The 21,917-nt window shown below is 31.3% G+C and overlaps 2 protein-coding genes and 3 long non-coding RNA genes across 8 annotated transcripts; 1 reads left to right on the top strand and 4 right to left on the bottom strand.

Annotated features, from left to right (window-relative positions):
* Positions 1-3,422: 3,422 nt before the first annotated feature.
* Positions 3,423-4,525, top strand: LOC121128326 (uncharacterized). Its single transcript, XR_005868142.2, has 3 exons — positions 3,423-3,682; positions 3,739-3,951; positions 4,009-4,525. It is a non-coding gene; the product is annotated as an uncharacterized lncRNA (long non-coding RNA).
* Positions 4,526-6,473: 1,948 nt separating this feature from the next.
* On the bottom strand, positions 6,474-7,142 carry LOC121128252 (uncharacterized). The gene is made up of 2 exons (XM_040723835.2): positions 6,907-7,142; positions 6,474-6,839 (listed from the first exon to the last, which is right to left on the bottom strand). The coding sequence occupies exons 1-2, from the start codon at positions 7,083-7,085 to the stop codon at positions 6,608-6,610; spliced, it is 411 nt and encodes a 136-aa protein (XP_040579769.2). The 5' UTR covers positions 7,086-7,142; the 3' UTR covers positions 6,474-6,607.
* A 4,013-nt stretch (positions 7,143-11,155) lies between these two features.
* On the bottom strand, positions 11,156-12,914 carry LOC121128265 (uncharacterized). The gene is made up of 2 exons (XR_005868119.2): positions 11,337-12,914; positions 11,156-11,274 (listed from the first exon to the last, which is right to left on the bottom strand). It is a non-coding gene; the product is annotated as an uncharacterized lncRNA (long non-coding RNA).
* A 411-nt stretch (positions 12,915-13,325) lies between these two features.
* Positions 13,326-15,725, bottom strand: LOC139906906 (uncharacterized). The gene is made up of 2 exons (XR_011783085.1): positions 15,550-15,725; positions 13,326-13,855 (listed from the first exon to the last, which is right to left on the bottom strand). It is a non-coding gene; the product is annotated as an uncharacterized lncRNA (long non-coding RNA).
* Positions 15,726-17,822: 2,097 nt separating this feature from the next.
* LOC121128271 (tetratricopeptide repeat protein 5) lies at positions 17,823-21,648 on the bottom strand. 4 transcript variants are annotated; one of them, XM_040723859.2, is made up of 8 exons: positions 21,271-21,559; positions 20,957-21,089; positions 20,451-20,911; positions 20,328-20,381; positions 19,362-19,726; positions 19,147-19,291; positions 18,957-19,077; positions 17,823-18,361 (listed from the first exon to the last, which is right to left on the bottom strand). In XM_040723859.2, exons 1-7 carry the CDS (start codon positions 21,337-21,339, stop codon positions 18,958-18,960), a joined length of 1,347 nt encoding a protein of 448 aa, XP_040579793.1. In that variant the 5' UTR covers positions 21,340-21,559; the 3' UTR covers positions 17,823-18,361; position 18,957. The 4 variants fall into 4 exon arrangements, with proteins under 4 accessions (XP_040579793.1, XP_071748610.1, XP_040579785.1 ...); XM_071892509.1 differs by having other exon boundaries at positions 20,451-20,899; positions 21,271-21,525; XM_040723851.2 differs by lacking the exon at positions 17,823-18,361 and having other exon boundaries at positions 18,750-19,077; positions 21,271-21,648.
* Between the last annotated feature and the right edge of the window lie 269 nt (positions 21,649-21,917).

Here is a 21,917-nt window from a genome sequence, read left to right as displayed (position 1 = left end):
AATATTATGAATTTTTCCAACCTCTGCATTTGATTAGTGTAGATTGTAGTTTGTGATTTAACTCTGAATACAGCTTGTTGAGAAATTGATGATACCTTAAGAAAGAGTAAATAAAACAATACGGACTTCAAATAACACATGAATTTATTTGCCTATGTAACCACACTTGAGTTTTATACACTTTCTTATGCGCTCTGGCATACATTAAATAAAAATTATCTGAAATACCCCCCGCACTTATTTTTGGCTAGTTCAATTTCACCTTTTTAATCAAAGACTTTTCCCTTGTTGCTGGATTCAAAGATTTGAGTTCATTCTAGACAATAGTCTATAGATTTTCAATTGGAGACAAATCTGGACTGTTGATAGGCCATGTAAATTTATACTAAAATGATTCCAAGTTTGTTTGAAGTGAATCTTCTCCCAATTAGGAGTGATGAGCATTAGTACGTTCTCGCTGAAAAATTGCCTTTGACATGTCAGGCAAAAGTTTCCTCTTCAAAGTTGATCTATTTTCTCTACCCCTTTGTATTCTTGGCAGAGGAGGATTTGATAGGATGTTCTCAATATTATATTTGGCTGTAAAAATTGGCCGTCGTGCCATAATATGCAACTCACTCGATGCTCTGTAGCTCATAAGGCAGTCTCATCAGAAAATATAACCTTCCTCTACTCCAAAATGCCAAATTGTCTTCTCTTCTTTCAGAGTTTTCTTTTTGAATTTAGGTTAATTTTCGCTTAAGCTGGGGCTTATATAGAAGACATTTGAGATATTCCCTCAACTGTGTTTTTTTTAACATGTCATTGTACACCTGATGACCATTCTTTGTCAGTTTTGCACCCAATTTCCTGGTAGGCTGACGTCTTTTGTTTAGGGATTTTACAATGGCGATTTTACAACTCTTGAAAGTTTATTTTTCCTCCCTCTACCAGGTTTATTTTGAAGCTCCTCAACAGCCTTGTATTTGGCCCGCCACCTTTTTACAGTGATAATCGATACTCAAATATCATTGGCAGCTTCCTTCTGAGTTTTGTTACGCTCAAACAAACTATCGGCCTTGTAGCGTGTGTTTAAACTTTGCTCCTTCGTCATGGTAAGTGGCAGACCATCATTCCAACTAATACATACATTAAAAAGTACCTACCTTTTATAGTTTAAGATTGCACCATGCTACAAATTGTTTCAGCATATTTTGAAATAAATATAAAAAGTACTGAAATTTTATTAATTTTAGAATGAGGAATTTCATATGAGTGCATCTTTCCAAGCTTTTAATGTTTGTTTGTTTTTTCAAATCAACCTGATCAATTTTTTGACATATTAATGGTAGTTGATATTAATGAATTGAATATAGATTCCCTCTCATCATGAAAATCATAAATGAATTTGCAGAGGATGGGACTTCTTCATGTAACTAGGATATTTGAAGGTAAGAGCTTCGGTTCTTCTACTACTCACTCCTCGTGGAACAAAATAAGCAATAAATATTACTGACATATATTTAATGCATCGTAAAGAAATTAATCGAGTAACAATAAATCATTCGATTAAATACATATATGTAAAAAATCATTTCTGTCGCTTATTATTTTTGTAATGTAGCAAGTTAAAAAAAGGAGGTCGTGTTGTTTGTTGGTTCTGTACTTGTATAAAAATATTAATACATACGTAATTATCACACATTTGACATTTATTATGCACACATCAAAGCAATGGCAGGAACATGGGGTACCATGATAGAGTTTAATCATAAATTTGTTATTGAAACCTAAGCAGAAGTGCCAGAACCATAGGGGCTTTTGCGGAATTTTTATAGTTTGTCTATTTAACGAAAAAAAGGTTTTTTGATCAAATTTTACCCCTTCCAAATCTAAAACTTTAAAAAAGTTACGTAGCTCAAAGAAAACGCGCACTAAAGAAATTATTTTTTTGAACTCATTGTACGTAGGTTCGCGGCTTGTTCCTTCCTAGAACAGGGAATATACATGATTTAGGGGAGCATGAGGATACATGTTACATCAAATCATATATAAGTTTCACAATTTAAAAGATCATTCAACGCCTGGGAAACATGACATAGGTAGTTAATAGTTAGACAAATAATTCCAGAGTATTTTTGATGTAGTGCAATAATTAATAACCATTTATTGGTGTTTTTGCAACTAACCAAAAGTAGGATACTTGATACACCAGGAAGAGACATGGTACAGGGTAGGATTAGACATGTTACAACAGGAGGAAACATGTAGAAACTGTCATTGGTTATACTCAAGCATTTATTTTATTTTTTTATTACAGTTTGTCAGCATAAAGTAAATACTTATAATTACATATATAAGATAAACAAATAAAACCTTTACAGAAACAGAGGATAGTTAATAATAAAATTTAAAAAATATTTTTTTTTTTACTATTTACTGTGATTGATAATTAAAGTGTATCATGAAATTATACAAAAAACAAAACATAATTAACTATAATATATTTATATATACGCATATAAGTATATAGTACGAGTATATATAATAAAAATAGGAAGTAACAAGTATCCTCCAAAGTGTTTGAATTAGAATAAAGGACTGAATATTGGAACGATTAATATATTACGAGCATGTTGATTAATTGAACAACATGCTAGACTATGATATTTAAGAAAGTAAATCGAATTAAAATCTCATATTTTATAATAGAAAGAAATATCGACAAACACTTACCTAAAATGTTTACTTTTACTGTCAAAAATTTCAATGTCGAAATTCTCTATAACTGTAAGCATTAGTCAACCTGGGTTTTATGTTGATTTGATGAACAAAGGAAGAAATTCAATTGTATAAGAACAGGGTTCTTAGATAACTTAACATTTTCAAGTCATTGGCAGTGTAACGTGTCTCCTACATAACAAGTATCCTCACTCTCCCCTACTCGTAGATTGACTTCAATGACAATTCCTGGGTCAGTTGGACTAGTTGCAAATCTTCATGTTTAATCATAAACAATGAGTACAACTCCATCCGATGAAATAAAGCAGTATTAAAAAAAGTTTTTGTCTCTCACGGTATACCCCCCTCTCCAGGTACCCCTAATGACGTCACTATTATATAATTCGATCCTTTCGACAATTTTAATAATAGCAAAACGTAGGCCAGAATTACTTCAATGTCGATCCTCAATTCTACTATTATTCCAGCATGGACATATAGTTATAACTCCGTGACAAATCCTCAAGGTTACTCTCCCTCAATTTATGAGCAGACGTAAATGTTCAATCCGGTTTTGTATATATCAATATATGTAGCGTTCACTTATCCATTATGATGTTTTATTAGATTAGCTGCAAGAAAAGGAGGGAAATAAACAAAAAACAACCTGAAAAGTGAATTGCTAGACTCCTATCATTATTATTTAATTCCGGAGAAGTGAAATTCCTTTTCTAGCAAGGAGCTAAAGTGGCTCATCAAATAATTTTTTTTTATTATTCTGAAGCTGTAATTATTATTATTTTTTAATCCAGAGGAAAGAAGTGAGAAGCTACGTGTGAGTGTGGTCATGAAAAACGGAAAGTAACACAAAGGATTTGTTGTGAAGTTATCTTTTATATTATTAAAGCAAAATTTGTATCTTCGTCGACGCTTAATAACTCTGGTAATTCCAGTTACTGCAGCTTGCATTAAATAAAGCTAAGTATGTCTGTATTTATGTAAGTTTCCATGTTGAAAGTATGTCATTTTTGAGTGTAGATCCTTAATCAAAGTAATAACTAAAGCTGAGCTATTTGGTCAATTAAATTACTGTTTTGAGGTAAGGAAAGGAAAAAAGTGGGTAGACTTTCCCTTTTTTCTTATTTATTCATTCTTTCTCGAATTATTGTTGTGCTAACATCTCTTCAAAGAATCAAGTGTCAAGAATAAGCTAATTATAAAATAGAATATTGAAATATTAGATTCGTAAGAGTAAGTATTTATGAAATAACTTTTTAAAGAATAAATTACATTTATTCCTAAATACAGTAATATGGTCAAGAACAACAATATGAATGGTCCCAAAGGGGGTCTTAGCTTCAAATGGTATGCTTTATGGATTCTAACATGATGAAGTACAATTTATTTAAGATAAGTATATGTCGTTTTAAATACTGAACATATTAATTTACTTTTTCATTTCTTAGCTTTACAAATTACTTAGATGACGAAAAATGAGGATTCTACATGGAGTTTGAAGTATGATAGAAAAAAGACGGATTTTATTTCTACTCATAATTACTATATTTTTTCCTGTATAAAAATATTTCATTATTTTTGTATATTTATAATTTACATTTGTCCTTAATAATTTGTTGAATCCATTTGTAATTTTTAGTGTCGTTTGTTATTATTAATTTGTTTCACTTTCTGTGTATAGCTACTATTAAAATTTATAATTCATATTTTTCACTATAACTAATCGTTTTTATTGTTTTTTTTTATTTTAATAATGCTTCTTTATCTTAATATCACAAATATACGTTATAATACCTTAATTTATAAATTTACTAGTAATTAATTTTTTTTAAACATTTATTTCTACACTTCATATAAAACATACAATCAGCACGGGCACATGTAAAAATAAATTTAACTTTTGGAATAGTTTGCCGTATTAGGTATCCTAATGCAGTCCGTCCTGAAAGGGATCTAGGAATATTGCGTTATTTAGTCAGCCCCTGGTATCAGAATTAATTAAAAAACTGGAGAGACTGGAAACAGAATGTCTAAATTTAATAGTATTCTACTGCTAAGAGTTAAGTGATAGTCATAAGTTTTTGACTGTTCATTGTATGACATATCATATTAGCGACTTTTATTAATATTTGCTAATAAATCTTTACTATAAAAATTTGGAAGTTTTTTCATGATTTTCACGATGTAAATCAAGTATTCCTGAATGTGTACATTATAACTACTTTTTATATTCCCTCTTCTAGAGTAATATGAAATATCGAAGATTCTCATTTTTATACCAGCATCACGTGATATTCTATCGTCTAAACCCGTAACTTTTAATCAATAGTACCATATGTCTCGCTTCCACTTTTTACACAGACTCGCTTGATGCCCAGCCCTAGTAATAACTAAACAATCAAGCGTCATATTAAAAAAAAAGGTATTTGTTTAGAATTACATAAAAACATGTAAAATTAATGAAATATTGCAGGCGTTTAGGTCAACTCATATTAGAAAAGAAAAAAAACGGGAAATAAATTTAAAAGATGAATTTGACTTTATATGAAGTTAACAACGAACTAAAGTACTCTCAAGCACATTAAATCGTATTTAAAAAAATTATGAAGTAGTTATTATTATTATTTTATTCTTGAGAGGCAAACATCTAAGTATTGAGTAACTATGAAGGAATGTGCTCATGAAAAACGGAGATCAACATTGAAGATTTGTTGGGGAGCTATCACCTATATTATTAGAGCAAGGTGTGTCTGTAAGTTGATGCCTAAAAACTCCGAGCTATTACTACTGCTAATATTAAATAAAAGAAGGCGAATTTTCTGCCCGGCGAGTCTTACCCACGGCAAACTTTCAACAGGGCGAAATTTTTCAAGGGTAATCATCCTAGGGGAAGCTTTTCCCAATTCAAATTTTTTCCTAGATCCAGCAAAGGAATTTCATTTTCACTAGAACTACATATCGTATTTCTTACTGATTTAAATCCTTATCGGTGTTGAGAGTTGATTTTATCATAAAATATATAGATCTAACGCAGTGGTTCTCAAACTGTTTATATTGTCTACCATACTCCAAGTACTACCATATTTCTAGGATAATATTTTTTTATAAAATTCATATTTTAGAATTGTACCAGGTTTCGATATTCGATTCTCCTGCAGTGTTGAGGACAACAGTTAAGCAGACTTTTTTGGTAGATAAAGATTTCTTACCAATCACAGGCACTGTTTCACAACAACAACGAAAACAGGGTAAATACCATAAATAACTCCAAGTTCAATAATAACAGGCTACCTGAGGACGAGTACTACTATACAAGATGAAATGTGTTTGTTAACTTTCGTATAATAAAGAATAGGAAGGAATGTATGTTCAAAGAAAAAAAGATATTCTCCAGATTGTTGGAAGACTGAATTAAAAATATACCATATAATCCGTCCTTTCGTCTACACTACTCAATAGAAGTTTAAATTTTTCTATAAATTCATGGTAATAAACCTATAGCACAAAAACGTGATGTGATAGGTAAAATATAATATCAAAGTTAAATTTAGCAACCTCAAATTAGTGCATAACTGTTCTTAAAATCCATGCCAGATTTTTTTTTCTTTTTGTAGATGAGTGTTAGTTATACTTTGAAGATGGGTAACCTACCCGATGTATTTATTCACCTTGCCATTTACATTCATCATTTTGAACCTAAATCAATAGAATAAATGAAGTACCTATGTATATATACAATTAATAGCCAAGGAAAATATGTTGAAACACTTTATTACATTTAATGATCACAAGTACTTTTTTTAAGAAACGCATTCAATATTCATTATTGATGATACTTATAAAATCAGAGTTCTTTGACAATAAAAACTAACTAAACAGATAAATGAGATTAAAGGACGTCATCGGAGACATTCTTGGATGGAGCGGAAGAGGCAGAAGAGGAAGCTGAGAATGGAATAAATGGGGGTAATTCAGAACTACAGATAGGAGAGTTTTGAGGTGGAGTGGCACAGGCATGGTTGGACCAGTAACGTCCTCTGAAACGTTGGGATGCCCGAAGATCAGGACATGGGCTAAATCTATCATATTTGACATAACACCACTGCGCTCCATTGATCATACTATAAAGTAAGAAGAAAGAATGATAGATTATACGTATATCTACCGATCTCTATACAGTTGCCTTACCTCTTGCAGTTTCCGTGTATTGTTCCTCTTGAATCTCTGAACGTTAAAGAAATACATTGGCAATTACAGTCGTCTCCTCCAGGGTCTGGAGCTGCAGCTGCTGCTTGTTTTTTATTTTGTGCATGAACAAATCCAACAAGGACTCCACTCAAGAGAAGAAACTTGATTCCAAGACTCATGATTTGGTTTGAATAGAAGTTGTTTCGAGTAGAAGGGAAAAAATGATCTAAGTCTCTCATTTCATATAACTTTTACTTTTATATTAATCCACAACCCCTTAACGGATTAAACACAAGATAATTCGTTTTCAATTTCTACTTTTTTTACTCCAGACACGGTATATCTTCTTAAAAGGAAAAATTAGTTAATAAAAAGAATGGTGAATTTCTGCTAGCCTAGAGTACTCAAAAATTTAATAAACCAGTTGGTAGTTTGGATAATATTTTTGGTTTTTTGAAGCTGACGTCATAATTTGTTTGATCAAAATAAGGAAAAAGTATACGACTGTTTCTTCCTAAAAATGAGGCAACAACAGTTTCATTACAAATATTCATTGTTTATTATTCTAAAATTTTTATTAAAGAAGTATTTCAATTATCCCTCTGTATGATGTAGTAATTAGGGTTAATTATTATGAAAAGCGATTAAATTTAATAGGAGGTGATCATTTAAAAACACGAGGAATAATAAATATAGCCATATAATATCTGAGTGTATTGAAAATAAACTTTAAAAACTCCATCTCCACCAAAGATCAAGTTAATTATTCAATTATGTGAATTTGTGTCTTTTTATTATATTGTAAATTGATTAAAAACCAGAGAGAAAGAGGGGTTTGGACTACTCTAACATTAGCTTTCAAGTCGCCCAAATTATTTAGACTTATAATGTTTCCAGAATTTTGACTTTGAATAATATTTTGTAATCCAGGCAGAAAATATGTAATCTAAATTTGTATTTATCCTCTCTTCCAGCATTATGAGATACTATTCTTTCTAAATATTAATTTAATTATTTTTTTTTTATAATAACGGAATTCCCATAAATAAAAATGTTTTGATCCAAGATTCAAAACTACTTCTATTGAATTCCAAATTTATACTTTAAAACGTGTAATTTTTCAATAGATCCTAAACTTCTAAAATATAATTTCAGCTTTTTGAGTTTAATCCTTTAATTTTATTAGTCTTCCATTGATTAATTATAATAATAAGCATGTAATTTGATTGTTGGAAATAAAATTTTGTAATGTTTGATGAATTGCTTTTTAACTTGAGTAACGGGAAGCATATAATTTATAACTTAAATTATTTTTTCTGACATTTTCTTTTCTCCAAATAAGGTTCGTTTTAGATCACAAAACCTCTTAATTTTGAAATGAAGAATTGTTGAGGTGTGAAGATTTAAGTATAAAAAGTCCTTAAAAATACATAGTTTTATTGTTTCGTTCCAAACTTATACACTTACATTTACAAAATCTCAATAGATGTGGCAACCTGCCTTTAATCGTAAATCATACTTGATGGCCGCTGGGTAATTTTGAACATACATGATATTTCTATTAACTTTAAGATATCTCAATTATAATATTTTTAACATAACAACTTATCTAAAAATTTACTACAAATAGATGCTTTCCTTCAACCAAATGTAGCTCTATCTTGGTATTATTCTATCAAAATAATATTATCAAGAAAATGTCTTAATGTTAGTTATAATTTATTGTATGACACAAATAGTATTAATTGTGATAAGATAGAAATTAGGTTACGAATATCAATATACAAGATGGATATTACAAATCATAAATAGCATGTGAGTAAATTATATGGAAACTATAATAATGTTTCCATGAGGCTGTAGATGTTCATTCATTACATGGGGACGTAAAACCATTTAGACAATCTTCCCCTTAATATTCAACATACTTATACTTCGCGATATATAAATGTATATAGTATAATTCTACAAGATAGACTCAGCGTGTTTATATAATGTACATATGATCTTTAGTATAAACTTAGATAGAGAATATCACAGCTTAATTGGTGACCCCCACGAGATTCAATGACAAAAATAGGTCATAGTTCCGAGATATCGCCTCAGGCAGTTTCAAACTCAGGCGGAATTAGTAATCGTCCTTCGCCGTTCATAATGTCCAATCCTATACGTTGGTTTCGTCGACTTGAAATTGAATTTGAGCTCAGAGAGAGAAATAACTTCTACGATGACAAAGTTCGCACTTTTGGCCACAGAAATTTCTCCTGAAGCATTTGATTTTCTCGCAGATATTGGAACCAAGAACGATTACGCCGTAGCAAAAGTTTACTCCTCAAAAATTACGAATCGTCGGAAAAAAGAAAGAATTCAAAGCCTCTGTGATTTGTTTCCAAGAGGAGCTCACGGCCTCTCTGCTATACAAGTAGCGTCATTGAAGAGGTCATTATTGGATAATAAAGTTATCAAGGATCCGATTGGATCGATTATTTGTGAAATTACGGTCTACACTGTTCATCCTTCTAAAAGGGTTCTATCTAGGGTGAGACATATTCAAGATGATGATGAGTTCGCAAAGTTTTTGTCACAGCCTCTCTTCATCTTCCCAAATCTTCTTGTCTCATCAGTGGAGGACACTTGCGAAGATCCCGAAGTAAATGGATTGGCCAAAACATTTAATGATCACCGTCTTAAAAAGAAAAAAAACTTTTATTTGTAAGAATCATCTTACGTATGGATCAAAGGCAAAAAATTGTGTCTCCACCTGCACTTTCTTTAGCCCGATGCCAAAAAAATTGTAATTCCTCTGCTTTTTACGACTGAGGTAAATTTATTAAAAAAACAAATTGCTCTATGTGAAAGACTATTTGAATGCCATTAATTTCTTGGTTGATTCAGGAGCTCAAGTGTCTCTCCTACCTATAAGGCAAGTTAATACTCTCAAGTGTGGTGAATTATCCCAAGCTCCTTCATTGATAGGTTTTGGAGGAAACAAAGTAAAAAACTTCTGAAAAATAAATCAGACAATTGATATATTTTGTAATAATCCAACTGTTTGGTCATTTTATGTAGCAGACACACAAAAAGCAATTCTTGGAGCATTTCGGATATTCCATCAACATGAAGAAGAAAACTGTAATAGTCAACCACCTTCATGTTTTAAGAAACGACAGAACCCTTACACTCTATTGTTACCACAGGAATGGCATGCTTAGCAAAGACAAGACCAGGTAATGGGGAAAAGTTATTACTTCTGGAGAACGTAGTAAAGAAACTTCAAAGTCTCGGAATAATTCGGCCCTCAAACTCAACATTGGCCTCACCCATCCACATAGTTCAAAAATCCAATAGAAGGTTTAGACTATATGGAGACCATCGTTCTCTAAACAACATGTCAGAGCTGGATCGTTATCCTATTCCTAACTTGAGGGATGTTTCCTCCATTTGGTCTGGTGCTTCATATATTATATTTTGTAAAATTATGTAAGACAAAATATATTGACAGTTAATTAGAGAACATCAACCCTATCATTACAGCGCGTAGTCTGTGGTGCTTAAAACCCATATCTAATAATCGTTAGACCTATGATACAGGTATAACTCCCATTTGAAAGAAAATTCAAGGATGACGTCTAATAAGGAGATCAAATTGGCCTAAGTCCGGAAGTCTAGAGAAGCACAATTCAGATTATTTGATGCCGCAATGCGTGAATGATATATTATTAATGGAGTACAGTAGAAACGGCAAAGAATCATCAATATAGTCTAAATGATTTAGTATCGAAGAGTGTTAACGCAAATACAAAGTCAAATGGAGTCAATATATATCCAAGAAGAAGTCAAGCTTGTTTAGACACTGTAAGGTTTCCTATTTCTTCATAAGATAGGTAAAGTTTGCCCTGCAAAAAGCATAGAAAGAACAAGATGTGGTAAGAGAAACCACTATGCAAGAGTGTCTTAAAGACGACTATTTCGATCATCAACTCTATTCAAAAATTTGAACTAAATAAATTACCCATCGATGTATTGAATGTCCATGGAAATTACTTCAAAAATATAATAGCTACATGAGACAGTAGTCGCTTGACCCAAAGTTCAAAGTAAATATCGATTCCAGCCCAATTAAAAGAGGATCTTTCAGAATATAACTTTAACTTAAATTATGTATTTATTTATACATGAAGGAAGAGGGATTGCTGTATATTATTAATATATAACTTCCGAATAAATAACTATATAATGTTCCGTAAAATTATGCAAGACAAAATATATTTTCAGTTAATTAGAGAACATCAAACCCATAATTACAGGAAGTGTTCTCATTACTTCTTAGTGACCATAAAGGATGAATTGATAACTTTGGCACGAAATCTAAAGAATAGAAATGAGGCAATAAAGTAACAAATTATTTAAAAAATATTGTTAATATTTACAAGTGACAATTAAATGTATACAAAACATTAATTCCATTTGATGATCAACAATTCCTTCAACTTCTTAGTACTTAGTTTAGACATCCTTTTCGAATTTATTGGTGTTCATCATACTAAAGACTCTTTGCATCACAATTGGCAATTGGAGTGTTTTTGTATACAAGGTTTTCACTTGTTGAGAGTTCCTTTAGTTTAGTTTCGTGCCTTGAACGGCTCTTCTTCAAATCTTGAGTCAGATTTTCTACAATAGTAGAAGGAGAGGCACTCTTCCTCTAGTGCAGTTATTGCCAAAAGTATTTGACGAAGATTCTCATGTATAAATGCAATTTCTTCTTGTTTGGAATCATTATTAATTACTTCTTGTGCCCATCTGGTTGCTGTCAAATCTTGATCAAGGCTGTTTAAATAGTCTCTGAAGACGTCAAAGTGATGATAGTAGTACTCCACTGCTTTTAACAAGGTTCCCTATCTTGTTATAACTGGAGATGGAGGAAGGGAATATCGTATGAAGCAGTAAATACTCGCTTTCTTCTTGGATAATTCAAAAACCTCTTCTTCACATTGGAAATTAGTTCGTTCGTTAGAGGAACTTTTTTTGAACAATATCTAAAACCCTATGTAATCCATGAGGAACACATGTAATGTGAATCAATTCCGGGAATTTTTTTCTAAGATCTTCTCTTACGAGGAGGCATCAGGGTTGAAAACTTTAAGTATAAACGGCGCAAAATCTTCTCCCAATAACTTAGAAACTGTTCTTTACATTGTTTGCATTTGCGATCTCAATATCAATCAAGTCAATAACATAAGGTCTCCCCGATAAATTTCCGTCCAAAGGGTCAATCAAAAATTACCGTCATTGACCTCCCTTGATGATCTCTTGTCTCATTTAGTGCTATGAAAATATTAAATATCCTTTTCTTCCACCTTTTCTTTTATTCTATTCAAAACTCCTTGACATACAAGTTGTTAACGATCCATCACCCCGGAGTAGTTTTTCCAGTATATTTTTCAATAAAATTGGAGAAATTGGGATGATACGGGACATTGGAAGGGATGATACAGAACACAAATAACTTTGCTATGTCCAAATTGAATGATGGAGAGTTTAATTCTTCTTCGTCTCGCTGAATCTTGGGTTTTTTGAACACTTTTAAGTTGTTGATATGATGGGAGGTTTTGAAGTAGCAGATTACTTCCATAAATAACGAGATGGGTACGAGGAACAACAAAAACGTTAGGACATACTGTTATTCTCTCAATCATAATTCCGATCTACGCATCAGTACCCCCGTTGGTAGAGACCCATGAAAAAAGGGGGGAAAGGGTCCTACCCCCCGAAACTCTACCCCCATCCTTTAACCAGCAACTAACTACCCCTTGTCCTTTAACCCCCTGGATCCTTTTCTCATAATTATTATTGAGAAGTCCAGTTAGTAAATGATAGAGGGCCAAAGTAATAAATGAGTGTTATGGTTGTTTGGAGCGGTTGTTGAGCAATGAAACATTCAAGTTCAAATTAGAAAATAATTAATAATTTTGAGTTCTATAAATCATCAAAATTTTAATACTAAAATATAAACATTTTTCAATTAAAAGATACTATATGTAATAAATGTCTGAGAAGGGATTTTCGGATAACTCCTTAAATACGGTGAAATAGTCATTCATATCAAAAAAAATAATAATAATTTCTAATTTTTAATATAAGTGTTTCTACATTACAAAAGTCAAATAGAGTCATCCCAAATTTTCTCAAGTAATACCAACGGCATATTTGTAAAGGAAAGTTTCAAAATACTGACTTAGAATCATATCATTGTTGATGATAAATTCTACTGAGTAAACTCATATGAATTTGGTACAATTATAAGATTTGTCGAGGTTGTAATTTTTTCTCTACATCACATACAGTGCCGTATGTCCGGAAGATTTTTCGGTCTGCTTTACAAGGGTGAACGGTTGATTTTCAGTGGTGAACGTGGGATATTTAAACTGGACAAATGCTAAAACACAGATTAGATCTTGCAAGAATGTCGTCCAATGTACTGTCTGACCATAATTTTCTTCTTGCAAACATCGGAAAAAATAAAATCAAAAGGAAAAACTCTAGACGCAAAGTTAATGACGATCTATTCAGAGAAGAAGGAGTATAAAATGCACGAAGGAGAGAAAATGTGCCCAATATCGAGATTAGGAAGTCTTATTACAGGAGAAATCCGCCCACTGTGGTAACTTGATGAGTCGCCATTATTTTCAGTGTCTGGGGCAACTTTCTCTTCAGCAGAAACGGAATATTCAGATCTTGGTTGAGACAGTGAGGCCTCAACTAGAGCAGGGTCATCTGAACAGGAGAAGGCAGTGACTGGGGATGAGGATGGAGTAGAGGAAGTTTTCTTAACAGCAAAGTTCCATGTTTTCTGCTTCTTATGATCAATTTTCACTTGATATTTGCAGCTGGGGGCATTCTTGTGGAGCTTGACTTTGTGATTATTAAAGTTGTCCTTCTTAATTTCCTTCTAACAGATAGAACAAATCATCAACTCTCTGTTAAAATGAATTTTCCGCTTTCCATGATACATTTCTGAGAATAAATAACTTTTTAAACTCCTACTTTCTGCAACAGTTCACTCTAAAAAGTACATAGGTATTATTATGTCCCTTTTAAGCAGTAGTAATTTTTGTATTCGATTAAATGCATTCTTACCCTCTTAATTATTTCAAAAGTACGTTACAGCCAAAAATAAAAAACAAAGACGAACACAACATTTTTCATATAGATTTAAAGTACTTCACATTGAGTGGATATTTGAGTTAGATATTATGTTTAACGTCACTGGCAGTAATCAATGTTAAAAGTATTTCTATTAATCTTAGCTCCAATGATTTTTTTCAATGTCGCCTACATTGGGATTTAGTTAAAAAACTATTTATTTTTAAGAAAAATACACAAATCAAATAATCACATATTCAAAGGTTCAATCATTTATATTTATAAAGTGACAGGCATTATTTTAAAGAGATATTATGCGCAATTATATGGTTTGAATTAAAATTTCTGGGATGAATTGAGATACCCGAGAGTGTTAACTGTAGTTTAAAATCTCTGTTTTATCTATTTGGCTTAATTTGGTCTCAATATTGTCTTAAGACATGTAATTTATTAATTTCCCAATTCTATAAATATGGCAGTGAATTTTAGCTACTTAAAGTACAGTTTGCGGTGCCTCCAAAAGATTAAGCAAAATCATTTGTATATTGAAATGAGCCATAATTTGTTGGGAAATGTTTTCAATGTTCAATTTTGAGAAAAAATATTCTAGCTTCCTTTTGGGTTGACGTGCTACAAATATGAAATTTTATTACAATGACTCAGTACTATTAATAGTTGTTCATAAGTCATATATTTTGACATAATTCATATATATTTACATATGGGATTGGTGGACGGTTGGGTATGGTTTTTTTTTTTTTTTTGGGGGGGGTGCTGAAGTGGACAAAGTGCAATAATAACGTACGGCTAAGATCACATGGTATTTTAAGCAACTATTCCATTTTTTTACATCTAATTCCCATGATGTAATAATTAGGACTGATGAGTTATTTACTCACGCATTCTATTTGGAACACAGAAAATATGCATATTTATAAATGATTTGGAGTCACAAATTTTAAAATACCTGCAGATTTAGAAACGGGATCTCTAAGGATTTTAAATCCAACCTCAAGAAACTATTCGAATCATACTCTAGAAATTAAACTTTTAGTCCCTAAAAAATAAATCATCATAAACAATTTCTTTAAAAATACACATCTAACAATAAATTATTATTAATTTATAGTTTGTAATAATATTTTGTGATCTTAACATTGAATCTCTACATTTAAATTATGCGTCTCTAAATCCAGTTGACTAATCGTTCAAAAATACTTTATGAATTAATCAAATTAATATTGAAAGATCAATCGAAGAATAATATTTCATATTAATTAGTTATTTGAATGAAACTTACTACATAATGATCTTGTACAAACACAAACTGAATTTGATAAGTTTTATTTTTGATGGAAAAATTCATCAGTTTAAATAATTAATTCAATAATTTATTTCAGTAAGAATAATATTTCAACCTGAATACAAAAATAAAATGAACATTTACTTGCTACAATATTATAATATTAAGTACAATAATTTTTGGATTTGGACACTTACAATTACAAGATACATTCGACAGTTTATTCACTCTTCTATTTGCTCCGGAATCACTATGTCTCTTGCATTCTCTATTTTCTTGCACATTAACAGAGGTCTTTTTAACTATGAAATTAGACGTTATCTAAGCTATTAATTCAATCAATTCGCAAATTTTAACTTATTGGCATACAAGACATTAGTAAAAATAAATTCCTCAATTTTCGTAATCTTTTTTTTTTGGTTTCACATAATATTCTTTTACCTTTCAAATAAGCAAATAATGACGTTATGAATACCTATATATAACCCATAGCTTCCAAATATTTCGGAATGTCGTTTCCACTCCTGCAGCTTACGACACAGCATTAATCAGAGTAGGGACAAAGTCCTTATACTGCAAGTCCATGTAAAATATCAAGTCATGTCCAAGTCCTTGAATATTTTCATTGAATCCTCATTCAAGCTCATTTTAAGTCCATAACTATAATATGGGGTCCATAGTGTTAAGGCTTTTCTTGAGAGCACAATATTATATTGTCAATTTACTAGCTTTGGAGTCCAAGTCGAGTTGCAAGACCTAGCTACATGTATAAGTCATGTCTCGAGTCTTTGACTGTGATATCGTCTGCAAAACATGGACTCAACTTCAATTAGAGTCGCAAGCCTTGAGTTCAAGTTCCCACATCAGGAAATAATTGACCATTACATCTTAAATTATATTTATTATTATACTATTAATTATTATAATAACAATTAATAAATCATAAATAGATGTATAGTTAATTGAAAACTCTTCTTAAACTTTCAAGACATGACAAGTGATCAGGTCAAGAGAAATCCGATACATCACTAATACTTACGACATTAAATTAAGTTAATAATTATGTGTGGTATAGTTATTATATATATAATTATAATAATTGTTTGGTGGTATGGTTAGTATTTATTGTATAGGCGGTATAATGCTGGGGGAGGGGGAGGGGAATTTGCTAGGGAGTAAAAGGAGGTAATTAGTGTGTGTGTGGGGGGGAGGGTGTAAGAGCTCTAAAACCAAAAATAGGCACGTTTTCATCTGCATAATGCATGTCAGAGTGCAGAAAGGGATGAAGCTTTGTTGACGATCAGTACCACAGTGAGGAGAAATTGTACATTAGTGTTTTATTCCTTTTTTATTTAATCTCTTTCAACCAATCAAATTTGCTCCTTAACAACGATTCCAAAAATTAAAGGACTCTACAAGGTTAATAAAAATATAAGGTTATAAAATAACGCTTGTACGACTTATGTTTGACTTCCACCACGCTTTTAATATTGACGTCATAGTAGATTAGTGGTTGCGTGTTTTGTCAGAATCTTTTTTTCCTTCCCCAGCAGTCGGTACTATATATCAAATCGAAAATTGTGGCAATAGTGACGTCATAGACTATGAAGGGCTGCGTGTTTTTTCAAAATCTGTCTATCTTGCCAAGTAGTCGGTACAATACCTCAGATTGAAAATTCTAGCAAGCCCGATTATATGATGGTCTAACTTTGTATTTATATTAATATTGGGACCCTAGAATTAGGCATCGACATCTCATGCTCGAGACATCCATGACCTATGCCCAGAATCATTTACCAACAATTATAAGTTTGAGTATCAGACGGTAAACAACTAAAATAACAATCTATTTATTAAAATATATCATATAGATCAAAGTAACTTGAAATACAAGTTACCATGACATGGATTTGATATTTGGTTTATTTCAAAATAAGTAAATTCTGCTTTTAGAAGACGATTATTTTCCTTTTGAAATCCGTAAAGATTATAGGAAAAAATATAAGCGGCCCAAAAAGACCTATGAACGTTTGCATTAGCTTCAAATTACTAGGGTTTTTTTACCTAGTATTCAAATTTGAGGTAGTATTTCTGGAAACTGGACTTTTTTGTAGTATTGTTTGAAAAGTTTCAAATATAGATGGAACTGCATCTTTCTTTAAAGTACAGCGAGAGAGAATATGTTTGTTTCAAATTACTGGCTATTGTAAGTCATTTGGAATTAATCATTTGTGCTGCAAGATATTAATAATTAAATTGATAAGCTACATTCACATGTTTGGCAACTTATTAAATTACTTTAAAAAATGTGTTTGAGATTCGATGGATAACAGACGAGCGAGAGCTTTACAAACTCTGCCCATGAAAATATATAACGATAGTAAAGGTTTTTTTTATTTTTAATATCATATCATATCTAGAAGGCAGCATTGAAGAAATAATAAAACTTTTAAATAATATACAGTATATATATATGTACTTTGTTAATCTTTACTGTGCAGTTCATCTTAAGTAGATACATACTAAAGCATAGAAACAGAACCCATGGATATGAATTGATTATTATTTGAAGGTTTTGAATAAAATTGTCAAAAAAAAAACAAAAAAAAAACGTGCACTTATCCAACTTCCAAGATATATATGTAGAGTATTTGTGACTGTACGAATAAATTCACTCACAACATGTCTTGCCATTTTGTAGAAGTTCCTTTTGTTCAAATATGTAACATTATCAGGCTTGTTGATCTGAGTTGTTTCTGATCGGCGATCAATTGCTATATGGCGATATTATATCACTGATCGCAGTATTGCAATTGGTCCTGATCTTTATATCGTAACAGAAATAGCAAAAAAAAAAAAAAAATGCAATCCAATCAATTTGTATCATGAAATAGTGCTGTCGTTCTCGAGATCGGTCTATGTCTCGCCCAAACAGATCCTGAGGAGGACTAGGCAGAGGTTGAGAGCTACAACTTTGAGATGCAGCTCCTGTTAATGTCAAATTGAGAGCTAGAAGAGAAATAATTTATGTAGATAATTTATTATTCGCCGGCATGTTAGTTTTTTCAACATATATTTTATTAATTGCTTATATTTTAGTTTTTTCTACATATATTATATTTTATAATTATAATAAAATGTTGTAAATAAATACTTTTGAAAAAGGTGTATAAATCAATAATTTAATTTAGAAAGGTATATATATAGGTTTAAAGAAATTGTATATTTGAATTTGATCGCAATTAAATTGATCGGATCGCTGATCACAATTGGCCCTGATCATTATATCGCTATGAATTCCTGATCGCTCACAAGCCTGAATATAATTAATATTTAATTGACCTCATCGAAGTATTTCAAACGTTAAATCCAGTCGTAAATAAATGGATAAAATACATTAACTATTTGATTAGATTTATGTTTAATAATAAATGTGTAATAATATATTAAAACTTTAGATATGTAAATTATCAAAATATCAGTCTATTTAGCATACTATTAAGATATTAACGTTATAAGTATTTTTTTTTTTACCAAAAATGATATAAAGATACGAATTATACTGAGTGGTAATTGACAAATAATGAGATTGAAACAGTGTTACGTTAGTTTGCTTTAGTAAAAGTTGAGAGCTGTATTCCTGCTTGTAATTCTGAAGGAGCCTTCTTTCCATTGATAACTAGAACTAAAGGACTCTCTACTCTGACAAGGTTAAACTTTATGTCCTAAAAAGATATATGTGTATACACAAGAAATGAGTTGGTAAACTTCAAATAATAGTTTATTAACAGTACTTTTCCATCATGGTTTGCTTCTATTTTAGTGAAGAAAGGATCCGCAATTGCAACTGAGTCCCCAATGATCACTCCCTTTCCAGGTGACAAATTATACAGATTCACAACGATAATATTGCTCTTCTTATCAACAATGCAGAAGGTACTTCAAAATTAAGTAAAATGAGATATTATGCACTTTATGACTAGCAATAATTAAATATAGCACCCCTTACAATGGAACTGAATCCTCACAGACAACTGAGCAAATCACTTTCCCCAAAACGACAATACCCAGATTTGATCCTTCAACTAAATCAGAGAAATATCCTTGTTTCAAATGAACCATTGGACTATGGGATCCAGCATTCAGATTCTTCAAAAAAGGACCCAATTGTGTATCAGGTTCAATTGCATCCACAAGATTTTGGAATCGCTTGGCTTTGAGTTTTCCTTGATTATCCATCAGATATTGTATATCACTAAGATGACGAAAAAGAGCGGCTTTTTGCTTTACGGGTGCATCCCATGTGGGATCCAAGGCAATGGCATGAGAAAAACTATCAAGAGCAGAAGTATACTCCTCCTTATACTTCAAAACCTAAATTTTATTCAAAATAAATTGAGATTTTATAAGTATTTACATAAATCAACAATAAATTGCATGAAAGTAACCGTATTGAGAGAAATTATCATGAGTATATAATTTACAAGAGAAATAACCTTTGAAATGGGCGTCAAAAAATACAATAAAAATGATGTATGCAGTAGGTAATTTTTCTCCCTAAATGATAGAAGATGGAAATCAACTAACTTAGGCATATGTAGGTATATACGTACACGTGTGAAGAGTAATATACATATATGTACAAGATACCATTTTGAAAATAGATTTAAAAAGCCGTGAAGTGAAGGAAAATTTGAGATTAAGAAAAAATCATATTCTAAAGAATTCATAGTAGCGTGAACTAGAGATCAAATTATTTATATTATTAATTAATAGTAACAATGTGGGAGTAACCTTCTTTAACAGCAATATTTGAATATTAATTCATTTGTAAACAAAAGCAAATAACATTGGTGAGCAAGAAAATTGTTGAGGGCAAAAGTATTATATTAATAACGCTTCAAATCAAAATTAAAACTTATAAGCTCCTAAATTAAATAATAAAAGCCATTGAAGTCAATAAAAATATAATTACTATGGCTTTGTTATAATGAAGCTCTGAGTTTGTTCTGGTCACCACGTCTTTTTCCTGTAAGAATGTAACATAGGTAATATATTCGACAATATGTAGTTATTTGACAATTAAATATATACATACAGCTTGCTTATAGGCTGACATGGCTTGTTTTAGTATCCTTGGATTCTGTGATATGGTGAAAAAATATGTAAGGTATGCATTCCCTAATACAAGCCAGGAGCTTCCATCAAGTGTATCCAGACTAACAGCCTTTCTTGCAACACTTAAACCTTCTTCAATGCAACGAATTCTATTTTCTGGATCCTTTGTCTGTCTCAAAACGATGGATAAGTATTTGAGACTGATTTTATTTTCTTCTTGATTTAATGCCCCTTCAAAACATATTTTAGCATTATTGAGATCTCCCTTCTTCCAATAGCATTCTCCCAAGTGATTCCAGGCATCAATGATGGAAGGATCAAGTTTAACAGCCTTGGCTAATAACTTTTCGGATTCGGAATTGTATTCTTCCTCCACATTTAAAGCTCTACCACGCTCATAGAGAGTTTTGGCTTTTAAAGACGGATTTCCTTTGGTTTTGACTAAATTGGGATTATTTTAAGATTTTTGTTTTGTAACTTTTATACCTGCAAGGTTATCCAAATCCAATATCGTTTTTTCCATTTTTTCGTGTAATAGATTTGCCTTCCGAGGCATGAGGGAAGAATCTTCTATTTCGAAAAAGTGATTTCTATAGTGATATAAATCATCCACCAATTCCTAACAAATGGTAAGAATTATGAATATAAATCATGATAAAATTCGGCCAATTGGTTATTAATTATTATAATAAGTTAAAATAAATTAAATACTAATTAAAATATGGCATACAAAGATGGAGTCAAGTAGTTAAGAATGTCAGAATTGATAATATTGATTATAAGAGATGATTGTAGCAAACCTGTATCTTTTGGACATCAGATTCATACTGTGGTGATGAGGACCTAGCAGACTCAGAGCTATCTTCCATTATTGTTATAATGAAATATTATTAACCCACAACAGTTCTTTGAGGCTCATATGCCACCATATCTATCCCGAAATGACTTCTAACATTCCCAAATCGGAAATGAGCATCAGATTGAATATTATGAATAATAATAAACAATAATGATGATTTTTGGAGATAACTGCATAGCGAGAGCCCTCTTTTACCATTTTTGGTATGCCGTGAGAGGTTTTGATAACTCATATTATGAAAAACAATTACATAAGGTGTAAAAAATAATTTCAGAAACGCACATAATTGGTGGAAATGGTATTCTACTGGGAATCAACTGTGCATGAGCAAACTAAAAAAATAATATTATCCGCAAGGTGCCGTGACAGTCTTCAATTTAGTAATAACTAATAAGTAAATAACCAATCCAACATATGTACAATGAGTTCTTATACTATAGACAAGGCACTATATTTAAGTTGATTGACACAGTAGACTACTATTACTCAAGTTACCTTGAAACTTTGAACGACTGCATCTAAGTCATCCTTTTCTTAATATTATGTATACTTTTCTTATAAAAAAAAATCAGCATTCAGAAAAAATCA

The sequence above is a fragment of the Lepeophtheirus salmonis genome, chromosome 1 (genome assembly GCF_016086655.4).
Source record: "Lepeophtheirus salmonis chromosome 1, UVic_Lsal_1.4, whole genome shotgun sequence".
Taxonomy (NCBI): domain Eukaryota; kingdom Metazoa; phylum Arthropoda; class Copepoda; order Siphonostomatoida; family Caligidae; genus Lepeophtheirus; species Lepeophtheirus salmonis.
The sequence above is the reverse complement of the archived record's forward strand: the minus strand, read 5'-3'. Positions and strand labels throughout refer to the sequence as shown.